This window comes from Gorilla gorilla, chromosome 7, assembly GCF_029281585.2.
Source record: "Gorilla gorilla gorilla isolate KB3781 chromosome 7, NHGRI_mGorGor1-v2.1_pri, whole genome shotgun sequence".
Taxonomy (NCBI): Eukaryota; Metazoa; Chordata; class Mammalia; order Primates; family Hominidae; genus Gorilla; species Gorilla gorilla.
The window spans coordinates 78,315,645-78,332,361 of record NC_073231.2 but is presented as its reverse complement, the minus strand read 5'-3'; the positions used below and the strand labels follow the sequence as shown (position 1 = coordinate 78,332,361).

The 16,717-nt window shown below is 45.6% G+C and overlaps 1 protein-coding gene across 3 annotated transcripts in view; it reads left to right on the top strand.

Annotated features, from left to right (window-relative positions):
* The first annotated feature begins 3,368 nt into the window (after window positions 1-3,368).
* HGSNAT (heparan-alpha-glucosaminide N-acetyltransferase) overlaps window positions 3,369-16,717 on the top strand; it is a 58,879-nt gene continuing 45,530 nt past the window's right edge. Inside the window, exons 1-2 of one of the 3 annotated variants that reach the window (XM_031013699.3) lie at window positions 3,369-3,532; window positions 9,875-9,990. In XM_031013699.3, coding sequence (XP_030869559.3) covers window positions 3,415-3,532; window positions 9,875-9,990 — 234 coding nt within the window. In that variant the 5' untranslated portion in view covers window positions 3,369-3,414. The remainder of the gene's footprint in view (window positions 3,533-9,874; window positions 9,991-16,717) is intronic. The other 2 variants (XM_031013702.3, XM_031013701.3) reach the window with 2 other exon arrangements.

Genomic DNA, 16,717 nt, shown 5'->3' with positions numbered 1-16,717 from the left:
GTGGGGAAATTGGCCTCATACTCTTGTCTACACAGTCCCTGTACAGGGTTCCTGACCTGTGGTCAGTAAAGAATGTCACTTGCTAACAGGTCCAGGGGCTCCAAGTTTATCCTGGGACCTTAAGAGGAGAGGATCACCCAACCCAAGGTGTATCATGGGACCTTAAGAGGAGAGGATTAGCCCAGTTCATGGCTGGGCTTGGCTTTATCTTATCTGAGATTCCTTGTGGAACAGAGTTCCATCAAAGCCAGTCCAAAAGGCCTTTGTAGAAATAATTATTCTTGCTGCACTTTATGTAAATAATCAGGCCAAGTATAAGACTGAAGTCTATTTTGCAAACAACTGAGTCCTATCATAATTTCTTTTCTTTTCTTTCTTTCTTTTTTTTTTTTAACAAAAATGAGGCCTGGAGAGAAATTATGTTCCAAAACTTATCATACATTTGTCATTCAATTCTAAACTCAGTTGTTTTTAAATTTTTGCCTGCATTTTTAGACTGACCCTGCTTGTGAACCAACCAGCAATCTCCAGCTGCAGCTCAGAAAGAACAAGAGGGATGGGTAATGTAAAAAAATCTGGATTAGTATCCTAGTTATGAGCAATTATCCTGCAAATTCTGCTAGGCAATGGGAATAAATAGGGTGCCCATCATCCAGAGGTTTCCTTTTGGGAAAGTAAGACCAAGGGAGCTAACCAAAGCCAAGCACCATGCACCCAAATCCTACCAAACATAACTGTAGCCACCAGTTATCTGGGTGTGTCACAAGACATCCTTTTTTCTCCCTTGGTGGAGGACTCAGTTCCACAGTTTTTCCTTAGCATTTGGCCTATGAGAAGGAGTCCATGCAACCCCTCAACCCCTGAGCATAAGTGAGGTCTAGGGAACTCCAAGACTACTGACAGCAGGGGTGATAGGGCATTCATGGGTAGAGGAGATAATTCCCACCCTCTAGACCCCTGCTTCATGGATGCAAGCCATTTGGGCACCCATGGCAGCACTTGCGAAGGTTGCATGGGGATGCAAGGATGGAAGAGGACGCTATTCCTTCTATCCCTCACGTACCCCAGGTATTTGCTAGGAAAAGAACCAGGGATGCCTGCTACCCTCTTTCTATGTGGGTAGCCATTTATCTTCAGTCTGCACCACTTTCAAATGCATCTGGAACCCTTCGGATTCCTTTGAAAAAATGCCTTCTTTTTTCCTTTCTCCTCCTCGGTTCACAATGACAATGCTAATTGTGTCTCCATACTATGGGACACTCCCCTCAGATGCATTTTCCAAACTGGAAAGAGTTAATTTCCTAAACCTTAAACTGGCTGGCTTAGGATTGGTTTCAGGGGAAGGGAACCCAGAAGCCCAACATGCCAGCAAAAGGGTAAAGTTGTTTACCATTCGGACTTTTGGCCCCCTTCTCCCTGTACAAATTGATAAAAAGCCTCAGGATTTTTGAGCTGTCCTTATCCCTCCCCTTGTTTCTTTTCTTTTTTTTCTTTTTTTTTTTTTTTTTTGAGACAGGGTCTCACTCTGTCGCCCAGGCTGGAGTGCAGTGATGTGGTCTCGGCTCACTGCAACCTCCGTTCAAACGATTCTCCTGCCTCAACCTCCTAAGTAGCTGGGAGTATAGGCAGGCACCACCACTGCTGGCTAATTTTTGTATTTTTAGTAGAGACAGGGTTTCACCATGTTGGCCAGGCTGGTCTCGAACTCCTGACCTGCCAGGCTGGAGTGCAGTGGCATAATCTTGGCTCATTGCAACCTCTGCCTCCCGGATTCAAGTGATTCTCCTGCCTCAGCCTCCCAAGTAGCTGGGACTACAGGCACCTGCCATGACGCCCGGCTAATTTTTTTGTATTTTTAGTAGTGACAGGCTTTCACCATGTTGGCCAGGATGGTCTCGATTTCTTGACCTCGTGATCCACCTGCCTTGGCCTCCCAAAGTGCTGGGATTACAGGCGTGAGCCACTGTGCCCGGCCATATGTGTTTAATAACCCAGTTTGTCTCTTCTCGCCTTCAGAACATCAAACGGTCATGCTACTGGAGCCTCGGACCATGGCCCCTTCTGCTGGGCACCCTTAGATAGGCCGTTGAGGGAGATCTGATTGCCATTTTCCCGAAACAGTGCCCCCTATCAGCAGGAAGCAGTTAAGATCTGTCTTTGTCCCTATTCTTATCCTAGTGGCAGTTAGATAGACTTCTTTAGAGCGAGGAATGAGCCAGATGGGAAGGGTTCCCTGGTAAAACTCCAACTGGCCTGTGCACTGCTCTGGGGTGGAGCCACAGAAGTTCGCTCCTCAGTTTGCAGCTGGGAGGAGCCTGGCCCTCCTCTTCCTCGGGAGAACCTGGGATTTAATCTGTGAGGTGGGAAGCCTACAACTAGGAGAACTCTGGCTCTGCTGAGTCCCTGTTCCCCTTTTTCTTCCTTTACACCCAATAAAACCCTGCCTTACCCTTCAAATTGTCTGCGAGCCTAATCTCTCCTGGCGTGTGACAAGGACCTCCACCGTCTTTAGCTGAACTAAGGAAAAGTCCCGCAACATTTTCATGTGTGCCTTTGTATTTTTATTACATATATGGATGTCCCTAAACAACATACATTATTGTTTTGCTTTATATATTAAAAAGGCATTCTGCAATTTGCATTTTCCCCAGCCTTGTGTTTTGAGATTCATCCATGTGGATGCGGGAAGCTGTAGAGCACTTCCCCTGCTGTGGGGCAGTTTGTTTTCTCGCTGGCGGACATTCAGCTTGTTGACAAGGTTTTGCAATTACAAGCACCTCTGCTATAGGTATTACTGTACCTGTCCCTTATACCTGCGATAGCGTCTCCCGGCATACAGCCAAGAATGGGTGTGCACACTCCTCGACCTGCTCCCTTCCACTTCGTCAGCCTGGCCGGGGGCTCTTTCAAGAGGTGGGGCCTCTTGGTGGCTTCTAAGTCGTGCCTCTCCCTCTGGGTAATAAACGCCTTGGGGGCAGGGACTCTGCAGTCTTGCTTACTGAGGCGTTTTCCAAAACAGGGACCGAGGGCTCTGACACCCGTGCGGAGGGTGGCCGGCGGGCGCGGGAGTTTGGTAGAATGCGGCTGGAGAAGGTGGGGCGGGGGAGAAAGGCTCCTGGCCTGCAGGGGCCTCTCTTCCGGTTGTTTCTCCTCCCGAAGACAAACACTCCCAACGCAGGGGCGCAGAGCCTCGGCTTCTTTCCTGGCCAGCTCCCCCAAGGCAGGGCCTAGCATGGCCCGGCCCAGCCCCTGGGTTCCCCCGCCCGCGGCTCCCGGGCGCCTCCGTCTCCCGCGGTGACTCAGGCGGCGGTGACGGCAGCGGAGGGGGCGATGACGGGCGCGCGGGCGTCCGCGGCGGAGCAGCGCAGGGCGGGGCGCGGCGGGCAGGCAGGGGCGGCCGAGCGGGCGGCGGGCATGAGCGGGGCGGGCAGGGCGCTGGCCGCGCTGCTGCTGGCCACTTCCGTGCTGAGCGCCGCGCTGCTGGCCCCCGGCGGCTCTTCGGGGCGCGATGCCCAGGCCGCACCGCCACGAGGTGAGTGCACACCTCCTACCGCCGCCCGTCCGGCTCCGAGCGCAGCGTCTCCTCCCCGCGGCGCCGCCCCTATCTCCGTGCGCGGCGCCGAGCGCTAGGCCGGGCCGGAACCGCCCCCGTGGCCTGGGCTGTTGCTGCGACTTCGCGGTCCCGCGCCCCAGACCGGAGGCCGGACTTCGGGGTGCTGCGACCGGGCCCCGCGGAGGCGGGGGAGGGGGCGGTTCGGACCGCGGCGGAGTGGAACCTGGGCGCCCAGGCGGCGCCCACCCCAGCGGAGCCTGCGTCCTGGCGCCTTCCGTCTAAACAGAGGCCTCGGATCGGGACACCGGGACCCCACAAACCGGCAGCCAGGAGGCGGGCCAGCCGAGGATCGGGGGTCTCGGACTCCCCCTGCACCCAGTCCACTGTTCGGAGGGACTTAGAGCAGGGTCCCTTCCCTGAGGACCTCGCCCCCGAGGACGTGGCGCCGGAGCCGTGCGACCCATTGGCTTCAGCGGGTGGGAAGCCTGGGGCCGGGACGCGCGTTCGCCCCGCGCTGGGGTTGAACCTGCGTAGATGTGCGGCGGGTGAGGAACCGCGGAGAAGGCGGTGAGGGCGCGGCCTGCAGCCCGGTCCCGGGCGAGCCCTCCGCGCGTCTCCCCTCGGAGCGTTTTTCCTCCAGGGTGACAGGGAAGCCGCCGCCGCCGCCTGGGAGGGGTCGGGCTGGGCGCTTTTGCCCCGGGCCCCGGACCCCGGGCGTTTGTCCGGTGCGCTGGCTTAAGAGGCGCTCAGCTCATACCGTGATTGCACAACTGGCTTGCTCTCCGAACTCTCTGGGGAAAACGGTGACAAATACAGATTCCAGGTCTCCATCTAGACCCCTGCACCGGGGAGCCCCAGGCCCTAGGTCCTTCGCACACGCCCCTCCCAGAGGGGTCGGGCAAGCATCGCAAACCCCTTTGGGTAGGAGGGACGGTGGGAGTCACCTGTCTTTCTTTCCCCTCTCGTGCCCTTTTCTTGGTCAGAATACGAAGTTTTAGTGTCTGTGTATGGAGTTCAAACGACCCCTCCTCTCCAAGCAGAAGCTGGAGGAGAAAGGCGTTGTGAATTTTGGAAAAGGGGCTCAGAGGATTACATTTTGTGTGATCCTTGATCCACCCAACCTGGATCTCCTGCCCTCCCCTCCTTTAAAATTGCAAGGACCCCGGGGAGGTTATGTAATCTGCCTGATCACAATTTGTCAGGGACTGATCCCGCCGAACACTCTTTGCATTTTAGCACCAGTATTAGCTTATCAAAGGGCACTTACTTTTAGAGAGAGGTGGTTTGTAAATAGTAATCACACGTAGTGAGGGGAAGCCGCGTTGGGACCGCAAGGCTTTCCCTGTCACCTGGAGCCCATGTTTGGGCCGCACAGCTTTCCTACTAAAAACGTCATCATCTTCCTTTTTGAAAATTCAGCATTTACTTGAAAAAAAAAAAAAAGTAGACTATGTCTTTAAAAATATGCCCAGCAAAGATAACTCACGAGCGGAGAGCTAGACCAGAAATTAAATATTTGGAAAGGAAATAAAGGTGTAATACACAAGCAGCACATTTATCCCCGCACCATTGGAAGGTGACTTTATTTGGTAATTTGCCCACCAAGACGAGGTAGACCAGAGGAGAGAGAAGGAATTAATTGTTCTTTTGTCTGTAACGCTCTGGGGGTATTGCCCTGGAATTTCTTAGGTCAGCTGCTGTGTGGGAAGGTGACAGCTTTTTCTTGAAGCTGAACATCAAGCTCAGTTTCGAGGTCATATTTGATGACTTATTTGATGGCTTAGTAATTGGGTCCTTTGGTCGTGTCTGTAAGTGATACAGACTGTTATTATTATTTTTAAAAACCACATTCAAATAATGCAAAGTGAAAAAAAAAGGTGTCAAAATCCGCTGGCGTTACTCTGACAGTCTCTAGCTGTGGTTCCCTCGCTGTGGTCTTCACCCTCGGCTGCACACTCGAATCCCTTTGGGAGGTTCGTTGTTTTTTGTGGGAAATTAAAAAAATCATGCTGATTGGGCAGAGATTCTGATTTAATTGGTCTGGAATGGGGCCAGGGCGTTGGTAACTTTTGTAGTTTTTTTAGAGCTTCCTCAGGTAATTTTGACATTCAATGAAGACTGAGCCCCTCTGCACATTCCCAAATAGCATAGTTAGTAACATTGACAATGAAGAGCTTTCAGCCTAAAATTCGTGTGGATAATCTAAGTATAAAACAAGTACCTTATTCCGCCCACCACCAAAGGCTTAGAGAAACATGAGTACACACAGTACTTATTCCATCTACGAAGGGATGATGATGTGTGGAGAAATTACGAAGGAAAAGCTCATGGCTTCGTGGTCTCTTGGGTATGATCAAGTGTAGGAAAAAGTCTACAGAGAGTGACTAGAAATTTGAAAATGGAAGCCATTAAAACTGAAGAAGGGAAATGAAAAAGAACTATTTTAAAACAATGATGACAAATTGACAAAGGATTTAATATTTTTGTCTTTAATGTAGAGAAGTTATGCAAATACCTCAGAAGGTGTCAGGGATTAAATAAAGGTGGTTAAATAAATAAATAATTCAAGAATTAATATGAAAGTCACATACTGATGGTGAACATTTGGAAAACATGTTCAAACTTGTTAATCACAAATTCAAAACTAAAATAATTAGGACGTGCCATTTTCTGTCCACCAGGCTAACAAATAAGGGAAACATGGAAAGGCTAATCTGGCTGGGCTTATAGGGAGGGACCTGTTGAGGCTCAGGAGACTGGTTAGCCGTTATGTGCACAGTTAGACTGACCTCAGCTTAAATCCTGGCTGCTAGTAGGTGACTTTGGGCAAGCTGCTTGACCTCTTTAGGCCTCAGATGCCTCATCCCAAAATGGAGACACCAGGAGCTATTTCTTTCTTTCTTTCTTTTTTTTTTTGAGACAGAGTCTCGCTCTGTCGCCCAGGCTGGAGTGCAGTGGTGCGAACTCAGCTCACTGCAAGCTCCACCTCCTGGGTTCACACCATTCTCCTGACTCAGCCTCCCGAGTAGCTGGGACTATAGGCACCCACCATCACGCCTGGCTAATTTTTTTTTTTTTTTTTTGTATTTTTTAGTAGAGATGGGGTTTCACCGTGTTAGCCAGGATGGTCTCGATCCCCTGATCTCATGATCCACCCTCCTTGGCCTCCCAAACTGCTGGGATTACAGGTGTGAGCCACCGTGCCTGGCCCACCAGGAGCTATTTCATAGGGCTCTTGGGGCCTGGTGGTTCTTTGGTAAGTGTGGTTCTTTGTATTACCTGGGAGATCTCAACCATCACAGTTGTCATTAGAAATCAGCACAACTGAATTGGAGAGAAATTTTGTAATGTATATCAGAAGCTATTCAAAAGCCTGTTTTTGGTTACGGATTTTACTCTTGGGCCCGGTGTGGTGGCTCACGCCTGTAGTCCTAGCACTTTTGGGAGGTCGAGGTGGGCAGATCACTTGACCCCAGGAGGTTGAGACCAGCCTAGGTAACATGGTGAAACCCTGTGTCTACAAAAAAAGACAAAAAAAAATTAGCTGGATGTGCTGGCATGCCCCTGTAGTCCCAGCTACTTGGGAGGCTGAGGTGGGAGGATTGCTTGAACTAAGGAGGTTGAGGCTGCAGTGGGCCGAGATCTTGCCACTGCACTCCAGCCTGGGAGACAGAGCGAGACTCTGTCTCAAAAAAAAAAAAAAAAAAAAAAAAATTTTAACTGGATGTTCCTGATCCTGAAGAGGCTCTGTTGGTCTCTACATTGGTTGGATGTGGCCTGGATCACTGTAATGTCTATGTGTTGAGCACTTGTTTCTGTGCCAGCCACTTTGTAGATGGTCAAGTTTAGCTTTCCCAACGGTTTCATGAGGCACATACTCTTATGACCCTTAATTTATTGGTGAGGAAACTGAGGCAGGTTGGGGTTCAGATTCAAGTTTAACTTGAATTTATCCCACTACGTCATACTCCAGGTCCCAAACATCGCTTCCACTGAAAGCTTTCCAGGAGACCAAAGAACAGAAAAAATGATTGTGAAAGCTTTCTTTGGCCTAGAGAACCAAAAGCTGTAGTGGATTATTATTATTATTATTTTTTTGCTGAAAGCTTTATTTGTTCTCACTTAGGGTAAATGAAAAATTTCAAGATTTGGCTACAACTTCATTCTTTGAAAAGTAATGTTTTAAAGAAAGAGAGGTTAGGGGTACTGGCTCTGAAGACAAAGCTTAGATTCAAGCCCAGCTTCACCACTTATACCAGTCCCCTGATTTTGCCGTTTCCTTGTGATATAAGGCACTCAGGAGCACAAGCCAAGCACACAGTAAGTGTTCAGGAAGTGCTGGCATTATGAAGTTCAAACAGCACCACTGGTAAATGAAGTTCAGATTTCAGAGGTGGAGACTGTGTGTGCAGCCTCACAGCTAAGTGGATGCCATGGTGAAATGTTTAGATCATAGGCCTTTGAGAAGAATGATCAGAATGTTAGAGGAATGGGCCTCCCTTGGCACCCAGAAATAAACATTAAAGGAGGCTATTTCATCATATAACAACTTCCGAACTTCTAGAAAAGTGAAAAGAGAGGCTTGGGTAAGGAAGATGAAAGCCCTCCCACCACCCTGCGTGCTGACCTAGGGCATCCTTCCTTCTACTCTGTTGTTAGATCCTCATGATGGCCAAAAAAAAAGCATTCTTTAACCTAAACCATCCCCATGGCTCAATCTCTACCCCTTCATCACCAAGGAAGAGCCAGCTCTAGTGGATTAAGAGTTTTATACTGCAGGGCTTGTCTTCACTGAGAGCTAAATAAGGGTAAAGTAAGATAAACTTAAAAATGAGGGATTGAGGCCCGGCACAGTGGCTCATGCCTATAATCCCAGCACTTTGGGAGGCCGAGGCAGGCAGATCACGAGGTCAAGAGATCGAGACCATCCTGGCCAATGTGGTGAAACACCGTCACTACTAAAAATACAAAAATTAGCTGGGTTTGGTGGTGCGTGCCTGTAGTCCCAGCTACTCAGGAGGCTGAGGCAGGAGAATGGCTTGAACCCGAGTGGTAAAGATTGCAGTGAGCCGAGATCGCGCCACTGCACTCCAGCCTGGGTGACAGAGCAAGACTCCATTTAAAAAAAAAAAAAAGAAAGAAAGAGGGATTGAGCTGGCTGCGTGAAGAATTCATGATTCTGCCATTCAAATGAGTGACTAGGGAGCCCAGAGGAAGCTTTCCTATTGCAAAATAGAGACCGAGTTCTTACCTTCCTCATTGTGTTATTAAGTAGTTCCCCATTTTTTTCTTTTGGGTAAATTTATTCAGAGGATAAATTAACTTCTCTTTTATATAATATCATATAAATGGCCCAGTTGGTTGAAATGAACCACTTTGCTTTAACTTTTAGACAAAAGCAGTTCACTTTATTTTTCCTACCAAATTGGCACACGTGATTTTAGAATGTGCATCATCTTTCTGTCATCCTCAGCACATCATCTAGTGAACTGGTGAGCTGTGTGAGTTTCTGGATTGGGGCATGCTCCCAATCCAGGATTCACTGCTCCCAATCCAGGAGCAGTGAGTTTCTCTGCCCTTCAGACTGAGGCTTGTCTTAAAACTGTCTGCTTACCCCTCTCTGATCTGCCATGGGAATTAGCATATTCCAAACTCCAAAACAAAGTGATAGAAAGCAGCACTTCTCAAACTTTCAAGACACGTGCACCCCATCCCTGGGCCTCACTAACCTGTCTGACTCAAGCAGGTTCTGCATTTCTAACAAGCTGCCTGGCTACAATCGCAGCTGAGTAACATGGTAGGGGAGAAAGCTTGAACTTTAGAGTAATACAAATTGGGTTCATATCAATTATTTCATTGAAAAACCGTGGTCACAGGCAGTTATCTAATTCTCGAGAGGCTTAATTTATTCATCTGTAAAGTGGGGAAAATACCTAGCTCATAAGATTGTCATTATTGTAGGGAAACTACTAAATTCAGTACATGTCACATCTTAGCACTCGATGAATATAAGTTCCTTACACGATCCTTTGATGCACTGGATTTGAGTGGTGTTGACTGAATCCTCTTGTAGTAGAGACATCTGTGCAAAAGGAGGCCTGTGTGTGTGCACATGCATGCATGTGTGTGTGTGCACATGCATGCATGCACGCACATATATCTGCGCATACACAAAGTAATGTGTGAGAGACCCCAGAAATCCCAGAGTGTAAGCTTTTGAGAAGCACTACTGGAAGCAACTGTTCACACGAATGTACTTTGTCTCTAACACATCTTTTGGGTGCCTTTTTTTTTTTTTTAACTTTTCCTAATTTCTGCCAGACTTAGACAAAAAAAGACATGCAGAGCTGAAGATGGATCAGGCTTTGCTACTCATCCATAATGAACTTCTCTGGACCAACTTGACCGTCTACTGGAAATCTGAATGCTGTTATCACGTATGTATCAGTTCACACTCAGTTGTGTTTGCTTTGGGGCTTGTTTGATATGATCCTTAATGCTCTCATGTCTAAAGCCCTTCACAAGTTAATTTCAGTTTTGCAGCTAAGGAAACAAAGAAGCTATATAAAGAGTCGGAAGAAATACAGTCAGGGGAGGATGCCTAGGAATGCACAGCATCTATTTTTATCTTTTCATCTACTCATACTTTAAAAAGCCAGTTCTCAGGGATGAACAACCTTGATAGACTATGTTTTATTTTCCTCCTCTCTAGTGCATAACCCTCTTGCTGGACCAGAGAAGGAAGGAGTGAGACACCAGGGTATTCTCCAGGGGCCAGCAGAGTGGTGCAAGTTGAGGGAGTGGCAGTTATTCCAGGGCCCTGCCTCCCTGATGATAACAAATGCATTTTCTCTGAAGGTTTTACTCCTATTCTAGACCTTGTTGCTTTTTAAGGACAAGGCTATTCTTTCATGTAAAATAAAATATTCTACTATGCAACCATAAAAAAAGAATGAAATCATGTCCTTTGCAGCAACATGGATGCAGTTGGAGGCCAATATCCTAAGTAAATTAACACAGGAATAGAAAGCCAAATACTGCATGTTCTCACTACTAAGTGGAGCTAAGCATTGGGTACTCATGAACATAAAGGTGGGAACAGGAGACACTAGGGACTGTTTGGGCTGCAGTACCCAAGCAGTACTGAAAAACTTGGGTACTAGAGCCGAGTAGTACCTATAGGGCTGAAAAATTACCTACTAGGTACTGTGCTCACCACCTGGGAGACAGGATCATTCATGCCCCAAACTTCAGCATCATACAGTATACACATGTAACAAACCTGCACATGTGCCCCTGAATCTAAAATAAAAATTGAAATGATAAAATGTTTTTGCCAGGCACAGTGGCTCACGCCTGTAATCTCAGCACTTTGGGAGACCGAGGCAGGGGGATCACCTGAGGTCAGGAGTTCGAGACCAGCCTGACCAACATGGAGAAACCCTGTCTCTACTAAAAATACAAAATTACCGGGCATGGTGGCACATGACTTGTAATCCCAGCTACTTGGGAGGCTGAGGCAGGAGAATCGCTTGAACCCAGGAGGTGGAGGTTGCAGTGAGCCGAGATTGCACCATTGCACTCCAGCCTGGGCAACAAAAGCGAAACTCTGTCTCAAAAAAATAAAAATTTTTATTGCCAAATTGAGAGCTTCGTTATACCTACCATCAGAGGTTGAATTTTAATTTATATTAAGTGACTGTTTACTATAAAAATGCTTTAAAAAACAAACTGAAAATCTCCAGTATGGGCACCAGCTGAAAAGATGATGGAGCAATAGATGATACCTTCTGTATTTGAATAAACCTACTGAAAGGTCTGAAAAGTAATATGAAACAAGAAAAAATCTATTATATTCAGAAAAAGTAGCTTAAGAAAAAGAAAAAATTTATCGGCCTAAAAAAAGAACCTAAAAGAATCTTGAAAATAATCAACCATAACTGAAATTAAAAAGTGACGGGAATCAGATAATTCAGTGAATGGGCAAAATGTCTTCTAAAAAGACTTAATAAGAGTCTAAAATCCACAGAAAAACAAGTTGAGGGGGGAAAAAGACTGTCGTCAAGGTGTTAGGTGTAGGGCAAGTAAGACTATTATTAGAATAAAACAAGTAGGATCATTGGCATACAACAGTGATGCTGTGGACAAATTAAAGAATTAAAAAAGAGGCCAGGCATGGTGGCTCACACCTGTAATCCCAGCACTTTGGGAGGCCAAGGAGGGTGGATCACCTGAGGTCTGGAGTTAGAGATCAGCCTGGCCAACATGGTGAAACCCCATCTCTATTAAAAAATACAAAAAATTACCCGGGCATGGTAGCAGGTGCCTGTAATCACAGCTACTTGGGAGGCTGAGGCTGGAGAATCGCTTGAACCCGGGTGGAGGCGGAGGTTGCAGTGAGCCGAGATCGCGCCATTGCACTCTAACCTGGGCAACAAGAGCGAAACTCCGTCTCAAGAAAAAAAAAAAAAGAAAGAATTAAAAAACAGGAAGACAGGCCGTGCACGGTGGCTCACTCTTATAATCCTAGCACTTTGGGCAGCCTAGTGGGCAGATCATGAGGTCAGGAGTTTGAGACCAGCCTGGCCAGCATGGTGAAACCCCGACTCTACTAAAAATACAAAAATTAGCTGCGCACAGTGGTGTGTGCCTGTAATCCCAGCTACTTGGGAGGCTGAAGCAGGAGAATCGTTTAACCCCGGGAGGCAGAGGTGGCAGTGAGCTGAGATCGAGCCACTGCACTCCAGCCTGGGCATCAGAGCGAGACTCTGTCTCAAAAAATAAATAAATAAATAAATAAATAAAGGAATTAACTACACGAGACTTTTAAGAAAAAAATTGCCGATTTATTTAAAAGAGCATGGAGATAATTGTGTCAGGAAAATGTATAAAGAAGTGACACAGGGTTTGTATTTAATCATAGTAGTAGAAAATATCCCATTATTGCAAAAAAGATTTTACCCTGGAAACTGGAAAGACACTTATGACTCTTTTAACTAGAGACTGATAAAATTATGTCTAGACATAAACTGTTTTAAATTTTGAACTTTAATGATAATTTTTAAAATTTTAGGCCAGGCGCGGTGGCTCATGCCTATAATCCCAGCACTTTGGGAGGCCGAGGAGGGCGGATCACGAAGTCAGGAGATCGAGACCATCCTGGCTAGCACGGTGAAACCCCGTCTCTACTGAAAAAATACGAAAAGTTAGCCAGGCATGGTGGCGGGCGCCTGTAGTCCCAGCTACTCAGGAGGCTGAGGCAGGAGAATGGCGTGAACCCGGGAGGCGGAGCTTGCAGTGAGCCGAGATCGGGCCACTGTACTCCAGCCTGGGCAACAGAGCAAGACTCTGTCTCAAAAAAAAAAATTTTTTTTAAAAATTTTAAGCAGATGTAGATTATAGGAGACACAAGTATGCAAAAAATGCAAATTATAATAACTTCATACATTTAATAAACCAGATAATAAAAATCTGGGGCTGATGGAAGGATATCTTTAAGATATTTAAGGTGAAGGTATGCCCAAGAGATCAGTTACTAGCTGAGTTGAAGAATTTCCTGTTCTGTTTCCCTCTTTATCTCACTTCCTTAAAGTAGAAAGACCTTTTATTTTATTTATTTATTTATTTTAAGACGGAGTCTTGCTCTGTCGCCCAGGCTGGAGTGCAGTGGCACAATCTCAGCTCACCACAACCTCCAACTCCTGGGTTCAAGCGATTCTCCTGCCTCAGCCTCCCGAGTAGTTGGAACTACAGGCGCCCGCCACTGCACCCGGTAATTTTGTATTTTTAGTAGAGACAGGGTTTCACCATTTTGGCCACGCTGGTCCTGAACTCCTGACCTTGTGATCCGCCCGCCTCAGCCTCCCAGAGTGCTGGGATTACCGATGTAAGCCACCGCGCCTGGCCAACATTTAGTTTTTTATAAGTAAGATGTTCTCAGTATGGTAAACAGTTAATGTTTCTGTATCTTTAAAATATTACTAAAAAAAGAAGACTGAGCCCTGCGAGGTAGTTCACACCTGTAATCCCAGCACTTTGGGAGGCCAAGGTGAGAGGATCACTTGAGGTAGGAGTTTGAGACCAGCTGGGGCAACAAAGTAAGTCCTCATCTCTTTCAAAACAAAACAAAACAAAACAAAACAAAAACAAGACTATACAATGTGGAAAATACATAAAAAAGAAAAGATATTGTGAGTATTTAAAATTGCTTTTGGAGGCTGGGCGCGGTGGCTCACACCTGTAATCCCAGCACTCTGGGAGGCCGAGGTGGGCGGATCACAAGGTCAGGAGATCGAGACCATCCTGGCCAACACGGTGAAACCCTGTCTCTACTAAAAAATACAAAAAATTAGCCAGGCATGGTGGTGGGCTCCTGTAGTCCCAGCTACTCGGGAGGCTGAGGCAGGAGAATGGCGTGAACCTGGGAGGCGCAGCTTGCAAAGAGCCAAGATTGCGCCACTGCACTCCAGCCTGGGTGACAGAGCGAGACTCCGTCTCAAAATAAATAAATAAATAAATAAATAAATAAAAATAAAATTGCTTTTGGAAAAAGAAGAGCTATATATACATACATTAGTAAATAAAGTATTAAAAACTAAAATATATTATTGCACTCATAAAGAATACAATGAAAACTTGTACTTTTTGATGTAGATATTAGAATAAAAGGGGCTAGTTAAGCATTTGCATAAATAGTAAATACTAATGCTAAAATATGAACACCCTAAATAAAAAGGCACCAAATTTATGTGGGTCCCCAAAGTACATCGAAAATAATGGTAGCAGCTAATAATACAAAACAAAGTCGTAGTAGAGACAAATGATAAGATACTCTTACCAGGACAAACATTTTGAAGGTTTCATCATAGAGCTGGTGAACTGAGCCGAATAATGTCAGGGAGTGAGGTGGTTAAGAGCTTGGATTCTGCAGTCCAAGTGTCTGGTTTGAATCCCACCTCTGTCACTTGTGTTACTTTGGGTATGGTTCTCACCTTCTCTCTGCTTCTCTTCCCCTGTGAAGCTGGAAAAATAACGGAACCTGCCGCTGAGCTCCTTGGGAGTGTTTTGTGACTGAGTGTCTGTAAGCTGAAGCAGAGCGAGACCTCTCCACGTGTCAGTGTTACTGGCAATAGAAATAAGTAACACATGTGGCAGAAATTAAATGAAAAAGTAGATAATTAAAAAATTCCTGTATATATTCGTTTCACAAAACACTCATCATATGTTAAGTCAAAAGAGACTGGGTAAATTAAAAAAAGCAGGGATTATGTATTCTACCTCATACTTCTGCACAACAAAGAAACAAACTAATATAATAAGGGTTATAATATAAATACGAGCATTTCGTTGAAAATCTTTAGATCAGGCCAAAGCAAGTCCTATGAAAAAAATGCATGTAAATGTTCATAATAATAAAGACGATGGTAATAGAAATTGCAGCTACTGTTTCCTGAGGACTTGTTCAGTGTTTTAGGTCTGTCTCATTTAACTTACAACACTCCAGTAGAGAGATTCTATCCAGGAGAGAGGATTTGCTGGAGATACTGAAATTAAGAGAAATAAAGTGACATTTTTCTGGGTTACCTAGCTGTTAGGTGGCAAAGCTACAATTCACCCCTCCCTGTAGCTTTGGAGGTTGGTATTTATGTTAATCAGAAAGAAAAGGGGAGGCTGGATGCAGTGGTTCATACGTCTAATCCCAGCACTTTGGGAGGCCCAGGTGGGCAGATCACTTGAAGGTTAGGAGTTTTGAGACCAGCCTGACCAACATGGTGAAACCCCATCTCTACTAAAAATACAAAAATTAGCTGGGCATGGTGGTGGGCGCTTGTAGTCCCAGTTACTCGGGAGGCTGAGGCAGGAGAATCACTTGAACCTGGGAGGCGGAGGTTGTAGTGAGCTGAGAGCATGCCATTGCACTCCAGCCTGGGTGACAGAGCGAGAGTCCATCTCAAGAAAGAAAAGGGGAAATGCAAAGCTATTCAGTAGGGATCTCAAGGTTTTTGAAAGCAAACAGTGTAATCATCCAAACAAAAAGAAAAAGAAGCAATAATATTAATAAATACATAAGGTAGAAAATGATAGCAGAATCGAAGTAAGAACAAGCTGAGAAATGATTTTTTATTTTTGAGGCAGGGTCTTGCTCTGTTGCCCAGGTTGGAGTGCAGTGGTGTGTGATCATGACTCACTGCACTCTCAAACTCCTGGGCTCAAGAAATCCTTCTGCTTCAGCCTCTCAAGTAGCTAGGACTATAGGGGTGGACCATGACACCCAGCTAATTTTTTATTTAAAAATTTTTATGGAGACAAGGTCTTGCTATGTTGCTCAGACTGGTTTGGAACTCCTGGCCTCAAGTGATTCTCCTGCCTCGGCCTCCCAAAGTGCTAGAATTACAGGCGTGAACCACAGATCTGGCTGAAAATGATACATTTTAATGAGAAAAATATAGGTTAAATGGAGAGATAGCCAATAACCATTGATATCAAGACTAAACAGGAAAAATATCAGTGTTTCCCAAGTTAATTAATATACTTAATTGCTATTAATATGTAAATAGAATTCATTGTATAGTCTACATAAATAATTTCAAAATTCATATGAAAAAGTAAATGAGTCAGAGGATCAAAAGACGGCCCAAATTGGTCCGAGTATTGTGGGTTATTGTTAAGCTGATTTAATATTGTCTCCCCCGACAACCATGCTTGACTAGCTTAAAAGAAAAAAAAAAAAAGGCCCAAAAGGAGATTGGGCAATGTGGAGACTTGCTGTATTAGATAAGATATATTGTGAGGCCATAATCGTTTATGTAGCCAAAAAAGAGAAATGAAGACTAACAGACCAATGTAAGTGTGAGAAGTAGAATCTAATTTATGTAAGAACCTAGAGTATTATAACTAAGACCATGGGGAAAGGTATTTAAAATTACTGTATACCATGTATCAAGTACTCCAAGAGGATTCAAGTTAAAAAATAAACCCACAAACTAAAAAAAATTTTAAAAGGCAGAATACATTTTTAAAAAGTTTTATTTTTTTAAATTGACATAATAATGGTACATATTTATGGGGTACAGTATCTCGAACTGCTGAGCTCAAGTGATCCGCCCACCTCGGCCTCCCAAAGTGCTAGGATTACAGGTGTGAGCCACTGTGCCCAGCCAATGT